The sequence below is a fragment of the Rhipicephalus sanguineus genome, chromosome 6 (genome assembly GCF_013339695.2).
Source record: "Rhipicephalus sanguineus isolate Rsan-2018 chromosome 6, BIME_Rsan_1.4, whole genome shotgun sequence".
In the NCBI taxonomy this organism is placed as follows: Eukaryota; Metazoa; Arthropoda; class Arachnida; order Ixodida; family Ixodidae; genus Rhipicephalus; species Rhipicephalus sanguineus.
The window spans coordinates 129475733-129500258 of NC_051181.1; the positions used below are offsets into that span (position 1 = coordinate 129475733).

General features: G+C 47.7%; 1 protein-coding gene across 1 annotated transcript in view; it reads right to left on the minus strand.

Moving 5' to 3' along the window:
* Nucleotides 1-21582, minus strand: part of LOC119396397 (protein slit) — a 29396-nt gene extending 7814 nt beyond the window's left edge. The window contains exons 1-2 of the mRNA XM_037663599.2: nucleotides 20798-21582; nucleotides 1706-1854 (exon numbers count right to left, since the gene is read on the minus strand). Coding sequence (XP_037519527.1) covers nucleotides 1706-1854; nucleotides 20798-21489 — 841 coding nt within the window. The 5' untranslated portion in view covers nucleotides 21490-21582. The remainder of the gene's footprint in view (nucleotides 1-1705; nucleotides 1855-20797) is intronic.
* Between the last annotated feature and the right edge of the window lie 2944 nt (nucleotides 21583-24526).

Genomic DNA, 24526 nt, shown 5'->3' on the forward strand with positions numbered 1-24526 from the left:
CTCAGCAGAGACAGCGACGAGACAATCATGCAGTGACACTGGACGTAATGGCCTTCGGTTGCCTCTTATTACTCGTGACTCGGGGGACCAGGGGCACTATCAAGTTAGAATATCTATCTATCTATCTATCTATCTATCTATCTATCTATCTATCTATCTATCTATCTATCTATCTATCTATCTATCTATCTATCTATCTATCTATCTATCTATCTATCTATCTATCTATCTATCTATCTATCTATCTATCTATCTATCTATCTATCTATCTATCTATCTATCTATCTATCTATCTATCTATCTATCTATCTATCTATCTATCTATCAAACTTGAGCTTGTACTTCGTTTAGACAAAACTGACGTCTGTGCTCTAACGTAAGTGCCGACGTTACGCAGGACCATAAGGTACCCTTGAGTCGTCAGTGTAGTCGACACGCCTGGTAAGCCCACAACTACACAATGTACGCAGCAACGTCAATCGACCTCGTAACCCTAGGCTTAAAGCAAAATCACAGCATATCCTCGGGGTGAATGATGATGAGTGGGGCGAAGCTCCGGAGGAAATCATCGGTAAACCGTGAAACTCTTCCGTGAAATTCGCCTAGTACATCATATAAAGAGTGTGAAACACCGTGTATATATTAAACATCAAACTTTTATTGTACTGTTGGTTTACGTGGTCCCTTCATTATAACCGCTTTGTGATCGGTGAAATGCAGGGAAAGTGTCCGCTCCCGAGCGAAAGAGAAAGCGCGCCAAGAGCGAGCGCCTTGTCTGCCTCCATCCGGCGACTCCGAGCGAAAGCGCGCCAAGAGCGAGCGCCTTTTACGATCGCAGGCATCCAATGACATGCGCCATTCGCATTATACAAGCGCCATCTGTCATCTTTAAACAGCAACTCTAAGAAACACATGAAACGCCATTTAGTGAGCAATTCGATAAACTAGAGCTTTAAGAAATACATGAAACGCCATCTACTGACCAATTCATTAAACTAGAGCTTTAAGAAATACATGAAACGCCATCTAGTGAGCAATTCATTAAACTAGAGCTGGCTACATACATACTACTATTACTAAAGAGGAGGAAACGACCCACACCCTAAGGAGCTTCGCCCCTAAAAAACGCCAGGCCTGCGCGGAAAGCGCAGCACAGTCACAGCGAAAGCTGGAAGAGCGGCATTTCTAAGCAGCTACTTGCTGAGTACTTCGCCTGAAATAGATTCATGGGCGTCCGGAGGGGGGTGCAAGGGGGGGGGGCAGCTGCCCCTCCCTGGAATTTCGGATAATATTTTTCTGTGCGGTAGCAATGTGTTACACAGCTTACTCAGGTCCCGGCCTTCTCTATTTCCAACCAATTTCGCACGTTGCACACTACTGATTAATCTTGCAGGTCATGTCACGGCAGTGAAAGCTGTCTGTGCTGGATCTCTCTCTCCCCTCCCCCCTTTGCACCCCCCTGCAATAAGTTCTGCGGACGCCCTTGAATAGATTCCCACAATGCGTAGCCACCAATCAATCAATCAGTCAACCCAGTCAATCAAGCGGCATGTCAATTAGCAGGTTGATCAACCAATCAAACCCTCTTTGGAAAAGAAACGTGACACCACTCAGTCACTCTGTCGCGACACACGATAAAGATGGCATCTTTCTTTGATGGCATCGATTACAAAGCAGCGACGCACTAAAAATCCCGAACACTCACTGCTCATCTCCAGCAGCCTGAGGTTCCTGAGCACGGGCGCCATGGAGCTCTCGGAGAGCGTCTGCAAGTAGTTGTTGCTCACGTCCAGCAGGGTCAGGGCGGGCATGTCGCTAAACATGTCCTCCGGTAGAGAGCGGATTCTGTTATGCCTGCGGAGGACAAAAACAATAATGGGCATCCAATCCGCGATGTGAAGGCGCTTGGGCGGCGAGGATGTGGATTCTCTATCATCAGGGGGGGGGATGTTTATCGCGATCTCCTCCCCCCCCCCCTCCGTTGGCCAAGCCCACAAGAAACAAATCACAGGGTCCTTTGTGCATTCACCTCAGACGACTCGAAGGCCTACATGAACGGCCGGTCATGTAGGCTCCCTAGATGTAGTATTTATCCTGCCCCGCCACCCTCCGAAAGCTTTGTGCATCTATCGTGGTTTCGCACTGCCTCCAGGACTGGAGGCACCTCACCTGGTTTTGCACTGCCTCCGTGATCAGCCCGCCAATGACCAAGCTACGATGTTATGGGATGACCGTGTAGGCTTATGCTACAGGAGCGAATGAACGAGACGGCTGAACCAGACTCGACGCCAGCAGGAAACACGAGCCGTGGCTTCACGTGCCACTGCGAAGCGCCGTCTTTATTTTCTTGTCTTGAGTTCATGTTGAAACTTTTTTAGCGCGCACAAAAGACGGAGGACACAGAAAGAAGGTACAAAACGAGCGCTTGTTTTGTACCTTCTTTCTGTGTCCTCCGTCTTTTGTGCGCGCTAAAAAAGTTTCAACATGAATTCATACCAACTCGCCCAGCTCTCAGTTTTACTGCTTGTCTTGAGGTCGCGCGCTCTCCGGTTTTGCTTGCCGCCCGAAAGAGGGCGCTACAACGGCATTAAGTGGCGCCACATCACATGACGTCACGACAGAAACTGTGCCGTCGTGATGCCGTCACACATTTTCGCGATTTGTGACGTCATACGGTGACGTCACACGTGATGGTGATTTTTTGCACCACTCGTCCCCGACGCCGCAGTAGGCAAGACGCCGCCGACGCTGGACGCCGCTGACGCCGATGGTCAAATTTCGTGTTTAGTGAGGCATATAAGGCTTTCACCTTTAAAAAAAACTCACAGGGTCCCTTATGTATTCAGCTAAGTCGACTCGAAGGCGAAAGCCATTTTCTTTTCCTTCTTAGTCGATGTGTTGATCCTGCTCCGCCACCCCCTGACACCTTTCTGCACCTAAAGTGCCTCCAGTATCGGAGGAACCTCGGCTGGTTTTGCACTGCTGCCTCAGTGATCGGCCCCTCCTTTGACCAAACAATGATGTCGTGTGATGACGTCACAGTGACGTCATCACGTGATGGTTTTTTGCATCACTCGTGTTGAAGCCGCCGACGTGGGATGCCGGTCAATTTTAGCGTTTGATATGAGGCATCTAAGGCTTTCGCCTTAATAAGCTTAGCAATGAACGCAAAAATAAAAAAAGCAGTTTCGCAGCAGTGGTGCAAAACCTGAAGGAAGAGCGGAGCTGGGGCGGCGTTACTTGTTTCTCATGCATTTTGAGCTGGGGTGAGCTCAAACAAGTATTTTGTAGAATTTATTGGCTATTGATCGATTATCGATTAGCTTTTGATTGGCCATACATTTTGGGCTAGGCTAAGCTCAACCGAGCATTTTCAAGAATTTATTGGTTACTGACTGATTATCGATTAGCTGTTGCATGTCTATCGGTTGGCCATTAGAAGGTATTGACCATGCATCTTGGGCTATCGGTATAAGCTCAACCAGGGCTTTCCTAGAATTTATTGGTGATTGATCAATTATCAATTAGCTATTGATTAGCTATCGATCGGCTATCAAATGGTATCGATTGCTAGACTGAGCTTAACTAGTCTCAATCGTGTTCAGCTATAATAAGCCAGGCTTAACTAATCTTGACGTAGACTATCTAGGCTATTCAAAGCCTAGGCCGAGTTTTCGCGAACGCCGCGCGGAGCAACGGCGAGCTCAAGCAATTGACTCCGCTGTTAAAATGAAGCGATGGCGTGCTTTTCACAACGGCCTGCATTTGGTCCCCCGCTTTTTGGGGATAAAGGCTGGAGGTATAAGCAGTTTTTTAAATGCAATGTCAGAGGCCCGTGTACTTAGATATTCAGGTGCACGTTAAAGGACCACAGGTGGCCAAGGTCTCATACTTTGTTACATCGTAAAAGTATGGGGCAGACCTTTACTGTAAAAGTACGGGGAGCCTTGCGCACGCCTGCACATGGCAACACCGTCAAGTTCCGGACAGCGTGCATGCCTCGTTGCATCGTTGCGTAAAAGAACGCACGAAGGTCGTTTACGTGGATTACCGAGGATGGCAACAGCTAACCGCGCCATTGTAAACAGGATGCACTGCCGTAACACAAACAGGCAAAAAATACGCAGGCACACAGCTGAAGAACAATCTGCACATGCGTTCGAGAGCAGACAGCGTGCCGGCGGAAATCACTCGCGTGTATACGGCGCTGGTCTTTCTGGAATCCAAAGACCTACCTGCAGTTCGAGTGGGCCTTCTATCAGCCACTTCGTTGGCAGAGCCTTTCTCCTAAGCTTAGAGCTGCTTCTCTTTACTTGATGTACATTTTTCTGCCGACATTTGCTTGACGTTTCTTATCAGGCAGCGGCTTTCTATATCTCGGAGGAATGCCATTACTCCAAGGTTCGTGCCAAAGTTCGCGCTGCATGTGTAGAAGTCGGGAATACAGGGACGGCACGTTCGTAACTTCGTGCGTTAGTGATGAAACAAGCACGATCAAGGTGACGGAGTGACGTAATGACGAATGCATTAAGGATCTGGCGAGTGAGCCGCTATCATAAGAATCATTTTAAGCCGCCCACAGGTCAGACCTTTTCACACACGGCGCCTCCATAATCCTCTCTGGGATATACTAAATATTCGTGACCCCCCAAAAATGCACTGGCGAGGCTGTGATTTCAACCTTTGTACTCCCGTGCCCCGGACCAGCATGGCGGTGCTTTTTCTCTAACGTGAAAAGGTATATAAATATTGCCAGAAGGAAAAGCAGAATATTTCTGGCCGCTACTCGCGAAGCAAGACATGAGACTTCGTACAATAGGACAACAATATCACAAAAAATTTAACGAAGACCTTAAAGGAGTTTAGTTGCAGAGACATCAAGTTGTGTACAGAGAAGGGGAATGCCAAAGCAGACAACACACCAGCCCTCACGAGCAGCCAAGCACCCTACCAGACCTACGGCCAGGCCATACCAAAAACAGCCCGGCCGTTTTAGGCGCCGTTTATTTATATCCACTGATAATGAAGTTGAATCGCATTTATATTGCATCTACAGAACATTAATTAAAAAGCGTGCCGATGCAGAACGGACGAAGAATCTTCATAATCCTTCATCGAGGTTTGTCAGCTTCACAGATTGTGGATTTTGTGCGGGGATTCTCTCTACATGCAGAAGCTATTGAAACGAGAGTGCTCAAGTTATCACGGCACGACCCTGGGGCCGGCACTCTTAAACAAGTGACGATGCCATCTGATGACGTCATCACGGGACGTCATGATGACATCATAGGTTTCTGGGATCTGCGGCGTCGTTACGACGTTCCGCAGTTACGTAGGTCACGAGGGTTTTTGTACCACTTTGTTCGCCTGCCGCATTTCGTTCAAGGGGCCGCTCGACACTAAAGGCAAATATTAAGTCGACGTTGATTGTTGAAATAGCGGTCCAGAAACCTCGTAGTGCTACTTTTGTGCCAAGGAAGTGCTTATTTTGAAAAAAAAAAATCTCGTTTTAGTGGTCCGCATCGCGTTATAGCGCACTTCAAATCACCCACCTGAAAGCGATCTTTCTGACGTCACTGTTGCCGTGCCCTACGTTGCCCGCCTTTACTGCGCGGCGGCGTGCACTGGCGGCGTGCACCATTCGGGCATCCGGCAACATCACATGCATGCGGCATTTTGTCGAACTTTCTGTCAGAGCGACTTTGACGAGCGCGCAAAACGCACGCGGCAGTACGCGCATTACCGAAACTACCCCTGACCGCGTGAGCGCAGCCGGGCGCCGGGCGAAGCGCAGTTCGGCGAAAACGGAACCTTTGAACCACGCGCATGGCAACGCCAAAGAAATTCTTTTTTCCATGAATCAAACAGAAATGAACAAGCAGCATTTTATTACGTCTCTTTATGCACGGAAGGTTCTTTTTTTATTGCAGCTAGTTTGATTACTAGTGATTAATTGTAGTCGGACGCTCTCACGTCATCGGGATCATTTTCAAAATGTCCTACTCGTGGCGCTCATAGTGTGATACATTTAGCTTAATTTCTCGGTATTATGGCACTGCTGTTGATAATGTTGCCGTTTTGGACGTTGTCATACATTGAGCTTTCACTCTGACATAAAGTGTTATTTGCCTTTATAGTGTCCCTTTAAGGCTTTAGCTTTAATAAGACACACACACAGATATACCGTGCTCCGCACGGCCTTTCCACAAAGGCGCGAAGGGCACGCGCATTTCTGCGGCCCGACGACTGCGTAGAGACGCGGGGAGTTACCTTGATTTCCACGTGACGGCCGCGAATATAGATATAATTTTTATCGCTCGTCATGTGTTAAAGGGTTCTCGGCCACGCATGCAATGCCGTGGCATTGTGTACCGACACCGCACGAGGTGCCAAGTTCGAGGGAGAGAGTATTGAAAACAGTCCAATGCCGGCCCATAACCGAGGTCATCTAAGCGAATAAATATGACTCTGTGTACTTCGTAGATTACGTCCGAGGGCTGTTTGGTCTGACCTTACCTATACTAGCCAACCGCCACACTGGTCTAGTGGTTATAGCGCTCGACAGCTGACCCGAAGGTTGCGGAATCGAATCCCGGCAGCGGCCGCATTTCAATGGAGTTAAAATTATACGGTATAAGCCCGTGAGCTTAGATTTACGAGCACGTTAAAGAGCACCAGGTGGCCGAAATTTCCGAAGCCCGCTATTGAGGCGTCTCTATAATCATATCGTGGCTTTGGGACGTAAAACAGCAACAATTATTATTATTTTAACCCATCCTAACCTGACTTGTAGATGGGAAAAGCTGGCCATTCATTTGAAAGAACCATAACATTCGACGCGTTGGTATTTTATATATGCAAAAAAAAAAGAAAAGTAAAAGCGGAAGATAGCATATTTGTAAAACAATAATGTTCCCTTCGTCTTTTCTGTTCATGACGTTCTTCTGGTAATTGATAATTTGCATTAAAATAATTGATCATAATGTGTCACCTTTATTGTGCAATTAGGTCTGGCCTGGGGTTATGAATTTAAATGTCCCAAACATTTCGGGGGGTCACTGCTTGCCATTGTCGCTCGTATTCCTGTGGTGACCGCTGCTATGCACAAGTTTGTTAGCACAAAAGAAGAAGAAGAAAAAAAAAGCCGCTTTTCTATCAAGTGCACATTCTCTGAAAACCCAAGTCCGCTCGTCGAGGAGCAAGGGTCCCAGAGATAGATTGCTATACACAATTGAACTCTTGCATAATCTTGTTCGTTTTGTCCCATATAACACATGTATCTGCTGGGGTAGAATTCCTGACAAAGAAATATTCAAAAAAAAGAAAAAAAGATCAAGATACGCAAATAAATGGTACGATTTTCTTCTCAGAAGTGAATATATTAGTTTTGCCCGCAGCTCATTATAGATCATTCATGGTAGTGGCAATGCCCTGAGTTAACAAAGCCCAGAATAAAATAACGCCTACGTTGTAGAACAGCTGTACGACATAGCCACTATTTCATTCAAGTGCTCTGTCCGAGATACAAGGCATCGACGCAATTCGATTCAGATAATTCATGGTAGACTGGAAGCTTATCTGTGTGACCATGGAAAGTATGCAAGGCGAGGAGTTTTTTTTTTTTTCTCTTTTTTTTTCGTATTACCGTACGGACGCGTATACGCACGTTGGCATGACAAAGTTCTTAACGTCACTTCCGGCGCGCTTTAAGAGCTATCTTGAGCGTCGACTTCAAAATCTCGAATAGTTATTCGTACCGTTTGTTGTGTCGCTGTAACCCACAGCAGTGGCTCAGCACGTTTGCTGCCGCTGATGAGGTTCTCGTGTTCGCTTCGCACGGCAGCCGGAGCCTCATTCCGAAACACAGATTGAATGCAAACGTGCTCGTGTATTTATGGTTTAGGTGGTTATAACTCGCCCGCCAGTGCTCATGCATTATACGATGTCTCCATAAAGATTTTGCGACAAGCATTATGACCGACTGTCTATAAATGCGTGAAATATACATAACTTGATGACGAGGTTCTGAAGACCAAATTTAAAGCACGTGGAAGCGTTAGAATAAATTATGGTGCATTTACAGCAATTAATTGAAATTGCAAGGTAAATAATTACCTAATTAATGCACAGTCAGTCATGCTATGCTTCATAAACCGAATTCAACCGCCCACTCAAATTACACGCGATAGTTACCTGCATGCTAGCAGCAAGCATTCCCAAAAAGGTAAAACCAATATTTTAGGGGCGAAGCTCCTTAAGGCGGCACCCGTTCGTCCCTCGTAGTCGTCGTGGTAGTAGTAGTGAGTAACAAGTCTTACGCTTTGACCTCCAAGGTGGTGCCGGTGGGAGATTTCTCCTGTGCGTTGTTGAACAATAAAAAATTCGCAGCGTGCGCGTTAACTAAAAGCCGAATTCTTCTGTCTCTCATTCCCCATTAGCAGCCATTGGCATGTTCCAGTAGGAAACGTTAGTAGAAGTAGAAGTGTAAGTGTTAGCTAAAAGCCGACTTCTTCTGTCTCTCATTGCCATTAGAAGCCACTGTTTACCTCCAAGGTAGTGCCTGGTGAGATTTCTCCTGTGCGTGATTAAACAATAAAAATTTTGTTCAAAACGCCGTTGATTGATGAAATAAACCAACGAAAGACGCCAGATGTTTTGTAAAAGCAGAACGAAAGAACGCCAGATGTTTTTAGGGGCGAAGCTCCTTAAGGCGGCACCCGTTCGTCCCTCGTAGTCGTCGTGGTCGTAGTAGTGAGTAACAAGTCTTACGCTTTGACCTCCAAGGTGGTGCCGGTGGGAGATTTCTCCTGTGCGTTGTTGAACAATAAAAAATTCGCAGCGTGCGCGTTAACTAAAAGCCGAATTCTTCTGTCTCTCATTCCCCATTAGCAGCCATTGGCATGTTCCAGTAGGAAACGTTAGTAGAAGTAGAAGTGCAAGTGTTAGCTAAAAGCCGACTTCTTCTGTCTCTCATTGCCATTAGCAGCCATTGTTTACCTCCAAGGTAGTGCCTGGTGAGATTTCTCCTATGCGTGATTAAACAATAGGCACCGTCCACTGACCAGAGGGAGCTGCGTTGCTCACACTGACCCGTCCCAAGTTCGCTGACATTGGTCGTTAGGGGCACGCAGAAAGCAGACGCGCGAACGCGTACCCCGTGTAGCCCGGCCACAATCCGCCCCCACTAATGCAGGGAGGGAGACGCGCGCAACGCGTTCAATTTTGAGCGGCCCCGTCTCAAAGTTACTTCTTTTATCCGCTAGGCTATGCGTTCTGGCGCTGCAGTCACACAGGAAACTCGACTGCACGGTGCCTATAAAAATTTTGTTCAAAACGCCGTTGATTGATGAAATAAACCAACGAAAGACGCCAGATGTTTTGTAAAAGCAGAACGAAAGAACGCCAGATGTTTTTCTTAAAGTGTAGTAGTAGTAGTTGTATTTAGCCACCTCGCCCGATCGTCAACGGGCGAGGTGGACCGGCAACGGCGCGAGGACCCTGCCGTACGAGAGTTAAATCACACTAAAAGACATACTTTGCGGGCGATACACTCTAGTGAGCTTTCAACTTTTCGTCTTAACGTACATGATAAAGAAATTATTTCTACGAAAAACGCAAGGCACACCTTGAGCAATATGTTTGGTTTTGGGACGCTAAATGGAACCATGAGGCGATGCGAAGCCGGAGCACTTGCACGATCGCGTTCCGTTGGCTTTCGTTGGGCATGCTACCGACCTCGCGTCGTGGAACGCGCGTCCTGTCTTCCCTCTAGCCTGGCCTTTAATTCGCACATGGCGAGCGGGGAATGCGGTCGCTCTTGGCGCTCTTTCGCTCGGGAGCGGACTTCTTCCTTGCATTTCACCGATCACAAGTGATAAAGAAGGGACCACGTAAACCAGCAGTACAATAAAAGTTTGATGTTTAATATATACACGATGTTTCACATTCTTTATATTATGTACTGGGCGCATTTCACGGAAGAGTTTCACGGTTTACAGATGATTCCCTCCGTAGCTTCGCCCCACTCATCATCATTCACCCCGTGGATATGCTGTGTTTTTTTTTTTTTTTGAAATTCCTGCCGAAACGCCCCACGTTCAACGTCCCGTTAAACAGGGCACCGCCTTCACCAAAGCGATCGTGTGTAGCAAAATAATTCAACTAGAAGTGTTATAAAGGCACCTTAGGTAAAACGAATGATTTCTTTACCATCAGCTCGACGTTTGTGGTCTCTTCTTTGCCAATAGCGCACAGAAATGGCAAAAGTAAGTCGCGTCTCCAAATGAAGACGCCGTGTCGCAAAGATATATAAGCATTCTGTTTCTTTGAGACGTAGTATCCAAACCTGATAACTTGATTTCATTGGTCAGATTTAGTTGAGCGTTCGCAACAACGTACGGACGCAGCCTGCCATAGGAAATGGCTGGCAGGCTGCATGTGTCCGTACGCTGCTGCGGACGCCCAACTAAATCTGTGTATTGTTGCAGGAAAAAAATCACAGCATATCCACGGAGTGAATGATGATGAGTGGGCGAAGCTGCGGAGGTTCATTGGTAAACCGTGAATCTTCCGTGAATTCTGCCCAGTACATCATCACCGACGTGAGATCGGGCGCGTTTATACTAAAGGTTCGATGAGTTATGACGACTTGCAGCTCACTTTAATTTTACATGTACGCTGTGAATTTTTATTGTTTAGAAAACCATTGCTTTAGAAAACATCTGGCGTCTTTCGTTAAGCAGCTGGCGTCTTTTCGTTTTGCTTTAGAAACATCTGGCGTTCTTTCGTTTTGCTTTTAGAAAACATCTGGCGTCTTTCGTTGGTTTATTTCATCAATCAACGGCGTTTTGAACAAAATTTTTATTGTTTATTCACGCACAGGAGAAATCTCACCAGGCACTACCTTGGAGGTAAACAATGGCTGCTAATGGGAATGAGAGACAGAAGAAGTCGGCTTTTAGCTAACACTTACACTTCTACTTCTACTAACGTTTCCTACTGGAACATGCCAATGGCTGCTAACGGGGAATGAGAGACAGAAGAATTCGGCTTTTAGTTAACGCGCACGCTGCGAATTTTTTATTGTTCAACAACGCACAGGAAAAATCTCCCACCGGCACCACCTTGGAGGTCAAGATCTGGTACTAGCGTTACGACTGGTTACGCACTACTACGACTACGAGGGACGAACCGGTGGAGCTTCGCCCCTAAAACCAACGTTCCTTGAAGCATAAACCAAGCGCCTCGCTTGCTTATGCGTGATAACTACACCAGGATGCTATATGGTACGTATGTGTTCTTAACTTTAATAGGGTTGTCGACACGCACGTGGTAATGCACGCACGTAAACAGTATATGTATCCAGCACTGAAAACACTTCAAACTGTACCGCGGCCGTTCTTGAGGGCGCGTACGCTTCGTATGCAGATCCCCGTTGTCGGCCTTAACAGCGATGATAAGGTACGCGCAAGCTGCCCGCAAGCACGACAGCCATTGACATCTGGCGGTTGAAGAGCGCGTGAAAGACTGTGCCGCCGGATTTGGCGTAGAAGTAAGGAAGGAATCGAAAAAACAAGAGAGGCGAGGTAGAGCGGTAATAAAAGTCACACGGTCCCTTAGCATTTGCGACAATTGCAAGGCGAAAGCCATCTTCTACTTCTTGTTCGAAGTCTATTGTATTGGAGCCTGGAACCGCACCGCCTGGAACCTCACCTGCTTATTTTATTTCCGATTCCCGGCTGTTCTCTAGGTCCCTTCTTTATATGTGTATATTTTTATCCGACGAGATAGACGCGTATCCTAATGCGTGAGCGAAATGTGTAAACTTCCTTCCCCTGTTATTTTTTCATTTTTTTTTAGGGCATACGATATAACTCCCATTGAATTAAAGGCCGGTGCTGCTCTTGCGACAATCCTCGCTCCGACCTAGGATTTACCGTGAGGACCAGCGAAAAGCCTAAACCGTTTTGCTCTCGCAGCACTGCTGCGTCTACTCGCTCGCTGGCTCGCTCGCTCACTCACTCACTCACTCACTCACTCACTCACTCACTCACTCACTCACTCACTCACTCACTCACTCACTCACTCACTCACTCACTCACTCACTCACTCACTCACTCACTCACTCACTTCTTTCTTTCTTTCTTTCTTTCTTTCTTTCTTTCTTTCTTTCTTTCTTTCTTTCTTTCTTTCTTTCTTTCTTTCTTTCTTTCTTTCTTTCTTTCTTTCTTTCTTTCTTTCTTTCTTTCTTTCTCATTGCGCAATGTTCCCTCCTAACGTGAGCGTTCAGTTTTATTATGGGTAGCCGCCGTCCTCGGAAGGCTGTTTTCGGGTTGAATCGCCATGGTGTGACCTGTTCTTACCAGCGCTCGTCAGCCGCTAGAACGGCCCAGCGAAAGGACCACCACGCGATCCTGGATACGCGGGTTAGGAATTCAATTTTCTCGCAATCGGAGTTTTCCTGAAATGCGAAATTCCTGATATCGACCTTACGAATTTCCAGCAGATCGCTTTTAGTCCGCCAACACGAAATATTTCTATGAAGCGCCCGCAGGAAGTGTACCGCTTCCCAATTGTTTTTTGCATCCATGGCCGGACTGGAACTCGCGCGCCTCTCCCGTACGGCCGTGTTGCATCGCCGGTAGAACGCATTCGTATGCTTCAGTTCAGTTCACATTGGGCAAGCGCCGGCGCGTGGCCTAGTGGTCAAAGTAGAACCCGATAGTCAAAGCACTCGCGCTCGGACCAGGGGGACCCGGGTTCAAACCCCAGCCCCGGGAAGAAAATTCATTTTAGAAAATTCATTTTAGTTTCAGGTGCGGGTGAGGAGGGTTTATTGTGGTTGAGGAGTGTTTTTTAGATAGAGAGGTCGACGGAAACCCGCGTGGTCGGGAAGAAACAGGATGAAGGGAACGAAGCACACCGACATACCGTTCAGGAGTGTTCTTGGAACGCCCTCACCAGCTTCACAGGGCAGTCATACAACCTTCGCTTGAATTAATTACAAGACTATTTGGAGCAATAGCCTTTCTTTCAGTATCTGGTCCGATACGAATTGAATCTAATAGTGCGAGAATCGAATCGAATATCTAATACTTTTTCGAATAGTTCCCGAATGCATAACATTCACGCTCACTGTCATTTTCAAAAATATGTTCACATCGTGTTGCATTAGTAACGTTGGTAAATCTCTGTAGCACGACTTAGTTACGTGCAGCATCGCACGTAATGAAGTCGTGCTCATAAAAAAAAAAACACTAATGGGGCATTAGGAACAAATGAGTAGGTAGCTCCCCTCGCTTAGGTATTGAGAAGTACGAAAAGGTCGCGGTTTACAGCCAGTATGGACTAGAATAACACAATGTCATTAACGCTGACTATATCATACCCCTCCCGTATCGCTAATGCTGGTCTTCTCTATCCTTTCAGTACAACCGTACCAGGGGCGTAGCCAGGGGGGGGGGGTTCAACCCCCCCCCCCCCCCCGAAATTTTTCGGTTTTGCTTGCGTATATATACACGCGCACATACAAACACACGCACGAACATACATAAAGTATGGTTGAACCCCTCCCGAAAAAAATTTCTGGCTACGCCCCTGAACCGTACGTTATTGCGTGGACGATACAGTATGGCTCAATCTGTGCCCAGTCATGACTACCAGCATCTTTACTGCTAGGTCGAGCGAACGATTCGATGGCCATGACGTATAGTTCTGCTGAGAACGAAGTCGCGGGTTGGCCGCGGCTGCCGTGCTTCGACGGATCTATGCGAAAGCGCCCGAGCGTCATACATTCGGTGCGTGTCGTACAGAAACCACGGTGATACAATATTTGGCGAAAAGCTACAAGTATGTGTGTGTGTGTGTGTGTGTGTGTGTGTGTGTGTGTGTGTGTGAGAGAGAGAGAGAGAGAGAGAGAGAGAGAGAGAGAGAGAGCAAACCTTTTATATTCATAACCCGTGTCCGGGTCCCAGCTCTAGGGTGAGGTTTCACTGACCTCCCCCAAGGTGAAGGAGGGTTGCCCAAGAGGGGACTGTTTTGCCCAGGTTCGCAAACCAGGCCTCCCATGCAAGTATTTTAGAGCAAAGTGAATCGATGGCGTTGAGGTGTATTGGCTCTGGGGCAGTGCCACTATGTGTGGGATAGAGTCAGTATGGAACCGCACACTTGGCCATGAGGTGTATTTGGGGCTTTTCGTATATCGTGTAGCGTCAAGTCACTCGGCAGAGAGCGCGTTTGTGCTTTCCTCAAGAGCGCGGTTCCTTTTCTCGAAAAAATACCGGGCGGTCTAGGAAGCTCTCTTCGGGCTATTCGGAGGGATTTCAGGCTTCGTTCCTGATGGCGTTCTGCGCTGTCCACTGTCGGCTGATAAACCTCAGGCCAACCCTGGGAAGTATTCGAACACCAGGGTATTGAGGCCTTAGCGTGGTTTGTGAGGTCGATCTCACTTCCCAAGTCCATGTAGCCAAAGAATTCTACGCGTTAATTCTACATAGGTTGGTGTATGTGCGAGAAAAGCGTTGTTTTGCTCGACTCGACGCGACCCACAAGGAATTGCGCGTGCCCGCGACGGACGCGTGCCTCACACTCGAACCGGGCGAAACGCCTTGTTGCCGGCCGACAGCACTTTCTGGAGTGCGAGCGACGAACGACAGGGTCGCGCGTTGCGCCTATCAGCTGCTGCTGCTGCTGCTGCCACGACCAGACTTAGCCTGTCCGACTCAGCTTCGCTCTGTGCGGCCAAACACACAAAGGTTTGTGTAAACAACCATGGGGTGGACACCAGCAGTCAATCCGTGAAATACATATAATCCTTCGGGCGTACGACGCGAAGAATATTCATAGCACGCAGCTGAGAACTCTTTTAAGGCGAAAGCCGTATAGATGCCTCATCAAACGCAAAAATTGACCATCGGCGGCGTCAACACAAGTGATGCAAAAAATCATCATCACGTGATGACGTCACCACATGACGTCACCTTGACGTCACAGATCGCCAAAGCTTGTGACGCCATACGATGACGTCATCGCATGACATCGTCGCTTCGTCAAAAGGTGAGCCGATCACGTAGGTAGTGCAAAACCAGGTGAGGCGCAGAAGGCTTTCAACGCCTCCGATCCTGCAGGCAGTGCAGAAAGCTTTCAGAGGGGGGTGGAGGAGGATCAGTACATTGACTGAGAAGAAAAAGAAGAAGATGGCTTTTGCCTTAGAGTCGTCTTAGGCGAATGCATACGGGGCCCTGTGAGTTTTTACAACTAACGGAGTTCCTGCTAAGTGATTCGATACATCCAAACCTGTGAATAATACCTGTAGTGTACACTGAAACCCGGTTATAATTAACAGGCTTCCGCGTTAAGTATAGTTCGATATATCCGGCAATGTGATATAACCGAAATAACGATGAATACTTATAGTGTACAGTCAAACCCTGTTAAAATTAAAGGATTTCCGAGCTAAACATAGTTCGATATATCGGATAATTCGGTATAACCAAAACTAGCTATGAATGCTATATAGTATACAGCGAAACCATAGCTGTTATATACTGGTTTCTGCGCTCAGTGTTGTTCGATATATCTGGTAATTTGATATAACCAAACTCACGAGGAATACTTGGAGTATACAGTCAGAACCTGTTATAATGAAACGATTTCTACTCTAAATATAGTTTGATATATCCGGTAACTTGATGTATCCAAGCTGAACACGAGAAAAAAAAAAGAAAAACGGTTTCCTCTCTTCTCGACTCTCGATCGCTTCCGACATATGACCTGAACTAACGTAACAGTAATGAAAGAAAGCCGGAGTAAGAAAACACAAGCGAAAAAAGCATGCTCTCTCATGTGCTTCTGGGTCTTTTTATTATTTTTTATTTTTATTCTTGATGAGTTAGTAGTCGACTGTCCATAGTGACGGCATAACACTTCAGTGACAAGATCGACGCTGCTTGACTGGACGATTACGTTTGGACGAGGCAAAAAATAAAGTGAGGGAATAGCCTATTGCGACAGGTCGCAGTTTTACAAGAATCCCTTCTTTCAGTCAGAACACCGGAAAATTTTTTGATATACTGAACTCTGGACGCCATTCAGAGGTGTTAATTTGCTCGCGCTGGAACGACAAGGACCATCAGCGTAGACGCCTGGGCTAATTGGATCGTGTCAAAAAGGTTAAAATATCGAGAAATATGCGAGACGGCTTCAAGTATACACAGACAACACAAGTGCTGGTTTCGCGCCATTCCAACCTTTTCAGACTACCCGCAGCGGTAATCTGGTGGTTATGGTACTCGACTGTTGACCCGAAGGTCGCGGGATCGAATCCCGGCCGCGGCCGTCTCATTTCTATGGAGGCGAAATGTCAGACGTCCGTTTACTTAGATTTAGATGCACGTTAAAGAACACCAGGCGGTCGAAATTTCCGGAGCCCTCCACTACGGCGTCGCTCATAATCACATCGTGGTTTTGGGATAAAACCCAACAATTATTATTACCAACCTTTTCAGCGTGACCGTTATTCAAATGGGAAATCGGGAAGCGATACGATGAACCGAATCGTTAGGTCACGCGACTGCCGCAGACTGCCGATCGACGCTTACAAAGACTACAGCTCCAGATCAGGTCATGTGCGGTTATTGCCTTACGGTTTTTTTTTTTTTCCATAATGCTTTTTTTTTCGTTAGCTCTAAATAGAGCCACTCAAATCACGCGGATGCAATTGTTATCGCACCGCATTGTTTGGCTTCTCGTGTTGCATGGTCATGTATACGTTCAACGGCGCCGCTTCGCCATTTGCAGTTTGCTTACACAGTCATTCGGACTGAAGGACATTACCCGGGTCGCTTTCTTTTTTCTTTCTTTTTTTTTCACGACGTACTCAATGTCACGCCCAAAACAGTTATAATAATAATTGTTTGGGTTTAACGCCCCAAAACCACGATGTGATTATGAGGAACGCCGTAGTGCAGGGCTCCGGAAATTTCGACCACACCTGGGGTTCTTTAACGTGCGCCTAAATCTAAGTACACGGGCCTCTTTATCAGAAGGCCTCGGAAATCTAGATTAACTAAGAGATACTGAGTTCGCGTGGTTGGCTCATCGTAAACGAACCCGCGGTCTCTTTGCAAAGCCCATGTTGGGAGGTCTGTGCGAATGATCCCGTGCTGCATACATGTCCGAGCACTTTCATCATGACTGTGCCTGAAACACACTGAAATTTTCGCCGCTTCCTTGCGTGAAAAAAAAATTGATTGATTGATTGATTGATTGATTGATTGATTGATTGATTGATTGATTGATTGATTGATTGATTGATTGATTGATTGATTGATTGATTGATTGATCGATCGATCGATCGATCGATCGACCTGCGCTTGATGTCCCGAAGCAAGATTTCGTCTACAAGAAACGTTAAATGGTTAATTTCGAGGGGTATACTTTTAAAGGCAAGCGAAGTCTTATAGGAGAAGAATATTTTTTCCCATTCAGCGGACATCAAAATAGAGCTACGAGTGAAAAACAGCGCTAAAAAGACGGAACAAGAAAGGACATGAGACCACGGCGCCAGCCCAAATGCGTACTTCAAAATAGGGTTCCGGGAGGTTGGAAATCAATGTCGCGACCTTATACACAGCTCCATAACACCGAAATAACCGAGGCACTTTCACGGTTAATGCGAGGGCCATTTTCACGCAATACCTTCACTTGTCGCGGAATAATAACTTGACTTATCGCAACATTTACAGCAAACGTTAACCAGCAATGAGCCAGCATGAGAAATCATTTAGCCAATATTAATTAGCCTACCAACATTGACCAGCGCAGGTAGTATGCGAGTAAGGACGGTAGCTGAGTGCGACGAGGAATCACCGTCATACACCGCTGCAGAAAATGTGTAGAAGAGGCCCAGAATGTCTTCGTATAACACAGCCTGTTGAAGACAACAGACAATGCAACTGAGTCAGGTGTAGGGAACATTATTTGTACGTTTTAACTGTGGTATAGCAATTACGACATAAGTGGAAAGGAATTAAAGTGGATGAAAAATCAACTTGCCCCCGGTAGGGACCGAACCCACAACCTTCGGATTACGCGTCCGATGCTCTATCAATTGCGCTACAGCGGCGGTCGCTTTCTCATCTACTTTATTGGGTATTGATGTTTATGCAATCCTGGGAGTATCAGACAGCTCGGCTCGCAGCCATGACAGCGAGTGTGTAGCACTCTCATGTAAATACCCAATAAATACCTAATAAATACAGAAAAAAAGTGGATGGGAAAGCGACCGCCGCTGTAGCTCAATCGCTAGAGTATCGGACGCGTTATCTGAAGGTTGTACTAGGTTCGGTACCTACGGCAAGTTGATTTTTCATGCAGTTTCAATTTCATTTGTCATAATTTATGTCAGGTACAATGCCTTCTATACGCTCCTTAGCTTCATTGCCAGTTGGTTTCATTAGGTTGCGTGTCTAACAAAAGAAACGAGCTCTCGATTGGTACCCCCTCTTTAGTTCACCTAACACACACACGTGAAGTGTATACGACGAAGCGCAGCGGCTCGAGGAGTACAGCAGCGGCGATGATGGGACCATTGCGTGGCATCGAACAATGTGGGGCATACTTGTTTCAAAGAGAAAGCGCGGAAAACAAACGAAAAAGGTCAAGTACCCGACGAACGCTTTATCGGCGGCACGCCATATACGTACAGCGCGACCGACGTCAGTTTGGCTTCGTCGAGGGGGCTCACACTCTGCTCAAGAAGGCCGGTTCGGCCGGCTGTATACCGCGATCGCCCTGTGAGAAAACTGCTATCGTGCGCACGTGGCAGTGAAAAGCTGTAGCCCGGAACAAGGTTAACTCTATCGCACCTGAGTATTTGAGATTGACTGCGAACGATCCAGCGGCGAGACCGACAGGGATTATGAAAATTTGAATGAGGCACAGTCAACGTGTCTTGGTCCGTCCCAGTCGGTTTTGTGCAAGATTGGAGATTGTTTACGACGATTCTGTTCCAATGTTCCGACTCGTCTAGTCTACAAAATAACATGCGGATTAAGTCGAGAGTATAAGGGAAGACCAAGTGATAGGACGAAACACTAAATGTTAATGTCACGGCTCCCGGAGCCTTGTTGGCAATCTCAAACAACAATCTTCATCGCCGTATTCCCAACGTTAATATATTTAATTTTAATATCAGTTTAGTTGGTGTCGGATCCGTTCTATTAGTAAACTGTCGTCTCTTTTGATGTATAGTCAGAGGCGTCAGATATTGAGAAGGGGGGGGGGGGGTGTTTGCAGGCAAGTCTGTGCTCGCACTCCGTACGCCCACTTGTCCACGGGATAACAAAGCCTTTGCGCCCCCCCCCCCCCCCCCCCCCCACCTTGGGCTGGCTGCATACCTCGCAACCCCAATTACTGGCAGAACTTCGTTCTACAGACCATCTCTTGCGTCGCTATATTGAGAACTTCCATACAGCGCAGACGAAGGCGAGCGCTGTCTCGTTTCCGTTCTTTCTGTCATTTTGTTTGTCTGGGCTGTACACAAGTTTGCTACGGAATACCAACTAGCCCGTACTCAAACCTTGCTTCAGTTTACTGCTATACTGAACCGTGCATACTGTCAAACTTTTGATCCGTACGATGAAAGATTTATACTGTGCGCCTCCTTCAATGCACCCTTAGTTCAGTGCGCATCGGTCCCTTCTTTACCGCTTCGACAACAGGCTACGGTGGTGGTCTTAACGTGGTTCGAGCCCACCATCGTAACCTGATTGTCACCTTCATTCCGAGCCATAGGTTGTTGTCTTTACTACGGTGGCTCGATTTATGTTTCCTTTTTAGACGTAGGTTTTCAAATATGACGGTGAAGAATGCGTATGCGATCTCTCTTCATGCGCATTTTCAGTAAGGGACCTGTATTGTCCCCAGTTCCATGACTCTTCAGAATCGCCACTGTGGACTAATCTTGGCTGCGAAAGGTCGGAATTACGTGAAAACAAGTTTTGCATAAGCTTTCTCGAGAAGCTATTTATTGGAGCTTATTAGCATTTTCTCAATACGACAGATACGCCCAGTATTATAAGAGACTCACGTCGACTCCGACACAAGAAAACATAATAGATTCACGTTGTCCAAGACATACGAGCTTATTATAGTACTGTTTAGTAAATGTGGGACCTCGTAATAAAAAAGTCAGTCAAGTAAGATTCAGTTCTCCGCTGAAATCATAAAGCAGCGCAGCATAACACAAGGGCCGCACGAAAAGTCACAGGATCGACTGTTACAAATATTCAGTACACCATAATCAACTTGACAAGTTCGCATCATTTATGCTGCCAAAAGCGTTCTCGTGATTCCTTAGTGTAGTTTCGTTTCTACATCCCGGTGGCACATCGTGAGCAATCGGCCGAACCTGCACTTCAGTTTCAGGAATTCAAAATGTTGCTTATCTACAACTTTGTTCACGGCGATATTTTTTGTCTGTAGCCCATGGCGCTTAGTACATGCCTACTACGGACCCGCATACAGCCGCACTGGCCTTTGGTCGACGTGTCGAAACAGTTTGATACCGATGCGGCGGTCAACAAACACGTTACGTTCCTGGCTAAAACACAGTGGTGGAATAACTGCTTCGCATCCAGGTTACAGTGAGTAAGCGCATCTTCACGAGGACGAATAAAGAAAACATCGTTATATATGTGTCTGTTTCCAATCTTCGCCTTCGCGAAGATAGGAAATCACTCTATATATCGAGGACGTTACGTTCATCACGAAATAAAAGCAAAAAAAAAAGACGTACCTGAGTGACAGAACGCTGAGACTGGTAGCCGGCGTAGGAAAGACGTTCCTGGTGATCTTCTCCAACCTGGTAAACGATATCTCCAGGTCCCGAATCTCCAGGCCGGAGAAGGCGCCTTCATCGACGTGCTCGAGGCTTCCACCCTGCACCATGACGTGCGTGAGACTCTTGGGCATGAGCGAGAAGCTCTTGTCCAGTCTGGGAAAGTCCGAGGAGAAGACGAGCAGCCGCTGCAGGTTCTTCAGGCGTCCCAGGGCGCTCCAGTGCAGGTGCTCGAGTCCCTTGGCGCGCTTTATCTCGATCATGGTCAGGGTGTCGTCGAAGCCGTCGAACAGGTTGGTACTGTTGCTGACGTTCGTGAAGTCGGCCATGTACGTGTACAGCTCGGTGACGCGCACGCCGCTGAACACGTCCGAGGGCACGTCCTTGAGGTTGTACTTGGACAGCTCGAACTCGAAAACGAACGCGCCGCGGAGCGCCGTGAGCGCGTTCTTGAGCGCCCGCCGGTCCACGTCCTTGCACTCGACGCGCACGTAGTTGTGGAAGCTGAAGCAGCTGCACGGCCGCAGGGCGTCCTTCTTGGGACACGAGGATGCGGCCAGCCCCAGCGCCAGCTGGAGGGCCACAAGCAGGGGCAGCCGCAGCGTGGCCAGGGTAGCAACAGTTGCGCGGCTCGGTCTTCGGGAAGCCATGAGCGTTATATGCAACGGTGCGTCGGCGTTAGTCGTTGCGATGTAGGCAGCGAGGATCGGACTGGCGCGCCGTGTCCGAGTAGAATTTGTTGTCGTTCGATGCGAGCCTCCCCGTTGCTACCGGCCGCGCTACCGACTCCGGCTGCTCCCCGGGGCCAACTTTGTGCTGCCGCCTGCGCTTGCTGTCACAGCCGGAACCGAAAAGAAGCGCCAACGAGGTTTGAGGAGAGGAGCGCTGCGGCGACGGGTATCGCTGATAGTGACTCCGCAGCCTCACCTGCTCGCTCGCTGGACGTCGTCTTCTCTCCCTCCGTCCTATCTTCTTTCATAGCCTCTTTTCTTTTTTTCTGAATTCTTCTGACTTTTTTTGTTCCTCTTCTCTATCTAACCGTTCCGGCGATCGTGTCGCCCTCAATGTCCGGGCGGGGAATTAACATCGCCGAGCGCTCCGATAAGGGACAACCGAATTTCGGAGATAGGACACCAGGTAGCGGGAGATTGCGGTCACGCGTCTGTACTCCGTTGGAGAGCAGCGTGTGACAAGAACTCAGATAAGGCAGGGACAGGCACGTTCGTTTCTCCCTTCTGTTACTTGTCGTTCTCAGGTGTACCGACCGTCTCTCGCAGCGTGCATACACCTGTCGAACAAGAAAAAAAAAAGGGCAAGACCACGCGGCAAGCCTAGCAGCGTGCGTGCCTGAGATGCGAGTTTCGAACAGGCTGTTAATATTACAGCGTGCCCGGTAATATTAGAGGTCGTGTATCCCGGACGCGCAAGTGTCCCATGGAGAACTCGCGCGCGTTGTCCTGCTGCAGGAGCCTGCCAGTGAGAACTGGTTCTTCGTATACGCGGGAGGCCGAGAGCTTTTAATGTTATATTCGTGTTATCTACATCCTCTTGCTGTATCATGTGCCCCACATATATACACTCGCTCGTTTTAGAGATTCTGTCCGTTCCTTCTGACAGTCGTGTTTGAAAGGATGCTGCCTGACCAGACACAACGTTTTTTCAGATACTCAAGGCTCTTTCCCGTGTCTTCTAACTATGGCTTTTACAGGCTCCTTGGACTATACATCCCGTTATTGTTCTTGAGAAGGCGAAGCTTCTTACAGGAAAACACTCTCGGACTTTGATAACCGTGGTTGATGCTGAAGAAGGGTTCATTTGCGGATGAACAGGCTAACGTTAACTGGCACTACAATTTCCAATCCCCCCCCCCCCCCCCACCCGCATGAAGAAAATTTGGCTGCTCCTACGCCTTGTGGGAATCGGTTTCATGCGGAGCAATCAGCGAGTTGTTGTCTATGCCGTAGTTTTTGGCTTTGAGCCAAGCTTTTCGAGGTAGATCGACGTGTTTTTTAAGCGTAGTAGTTGTGAGCGCATCGTGGCCTTGCCAGGCACGTCGACTACACTCGCGTTTAAAGGGTAGCTTATGGTATGACGCAACGTCAGCACTCACTCTAAAGCACAGGCATGAGTACTATCGAAACGAAGCGCACTATACGGCGTGATAACGTGAATATAATACGTAACTTTCGTTATATAGCGTATTCCTCCGGGGTTGAGCAACGCTTGAATATAGCTTGCTGAATCATAGGAATACAAATGTAATGTTTATTAGACTTCTATGAAAACGGAGCCAACACTGGAACCACAATTGACGCTAACCCGGCATGACGCCTGTATCATAGGAGTCAGTGGCGGATCCAGAGGGGGGGCGGTAGGGGCGATCGCCCCCCCCCCCGAAGCCTGTGTCACCTCCCCACCCCCCTGCCTGCAATGCCTGTCTGTCTCCTCATCCATACCCTACCACTCCCCCCCCCCCCCCAGGGGCGTAGCCAAGGGGGGGGTTGGGGGGGTTCAAACCCCCCCCGAAGTTTTTCAGTTTTGCTTGCGTATATATACACGCACACATACAAACGCACGCACGAACATACATAAAGTATGGTTGAACCCCCCCCGAAAAAAATTTCTGGCTACGCCCCTGCCCCCCCCCGGTCAGATGAAGAAACCCCCCCCCCCCCCAAAGTTGGCACCTGGATCCGCCCCTGATAGGAGTACGTATGTAATGTTTATTGCTCTCTTATAAAATTAGACAGCCAGCACTGCAAGCACACTTGACGCTGCACCGACATTACACCTGCGTTGGGTCTTTATCCAAAGCAGTTTCAAGACGTGGCATTGCTCTACAGAAGGACACCTGACTGCCACGCAGAATGCTTGGGTTCGATTCCTGCCGGGATCCTGACTTTTATTCTTCGCATTCGTCGGGTCAACGCTGCCAATGCCAGGTTTTCTTTACGTTCTCGCATTTAAATTACCAATGTCTGTTCTCGCCGCTCCTGGGAAGATATAAACCGTCAATCACCTGTGGCGCATACCCGCTTACCGTGACCCGTGGTATACGGGTATGTGCCCCACGTGTCTGGAGGAAAGTGTTTGACGACGTACGTGACAGGATTTTCACGTTATTCATTTCATGACTAGACAGTCATATTCGTGAAACCCTCTTACCCTCCCATGCCAATTTTGGCTTACACCAAGTTAAGGAGGCGATCACAAGGCACACCCAGACGTAGCCGGCTTGATAGATACGTATATAGAAACGCTCAAAGTGCTTTGGTTTCGCTAAGAAATGCTTCGCGTTTAAAATGGCAGCTTCGCGCCAGAGGTGCCAAGCCTGAAGGAAGAGCGCAGCTGGGCAGCCTTCCTTGTTTCTCTGCATTTTAATATTTCTTTCTTTCTGTTTCCTGTATCTCTTTTTTTTTCTACCTGTTTCCATCTATTTCTTTCTTTGTCACTGTATCTCGCTCTTTCTATTTTTCTTTATCTTTCTTCTCTTTCTTTCTACCCCTTCCTTTCTCTCTATTTTCTATCTCTTTCTCTCTCTCTCTTTTTCACGTGTTCATTTTCGTTTGGCACTCGCACCCGCTGCACACGGTAGTGGGGCTTGCCCAATTCCTGTGGCGCACACCCACCTGAGGAGTTTTGCACGACGGAGCACAAGTTACCGATAGCTTAAACGGCTTCACTGTG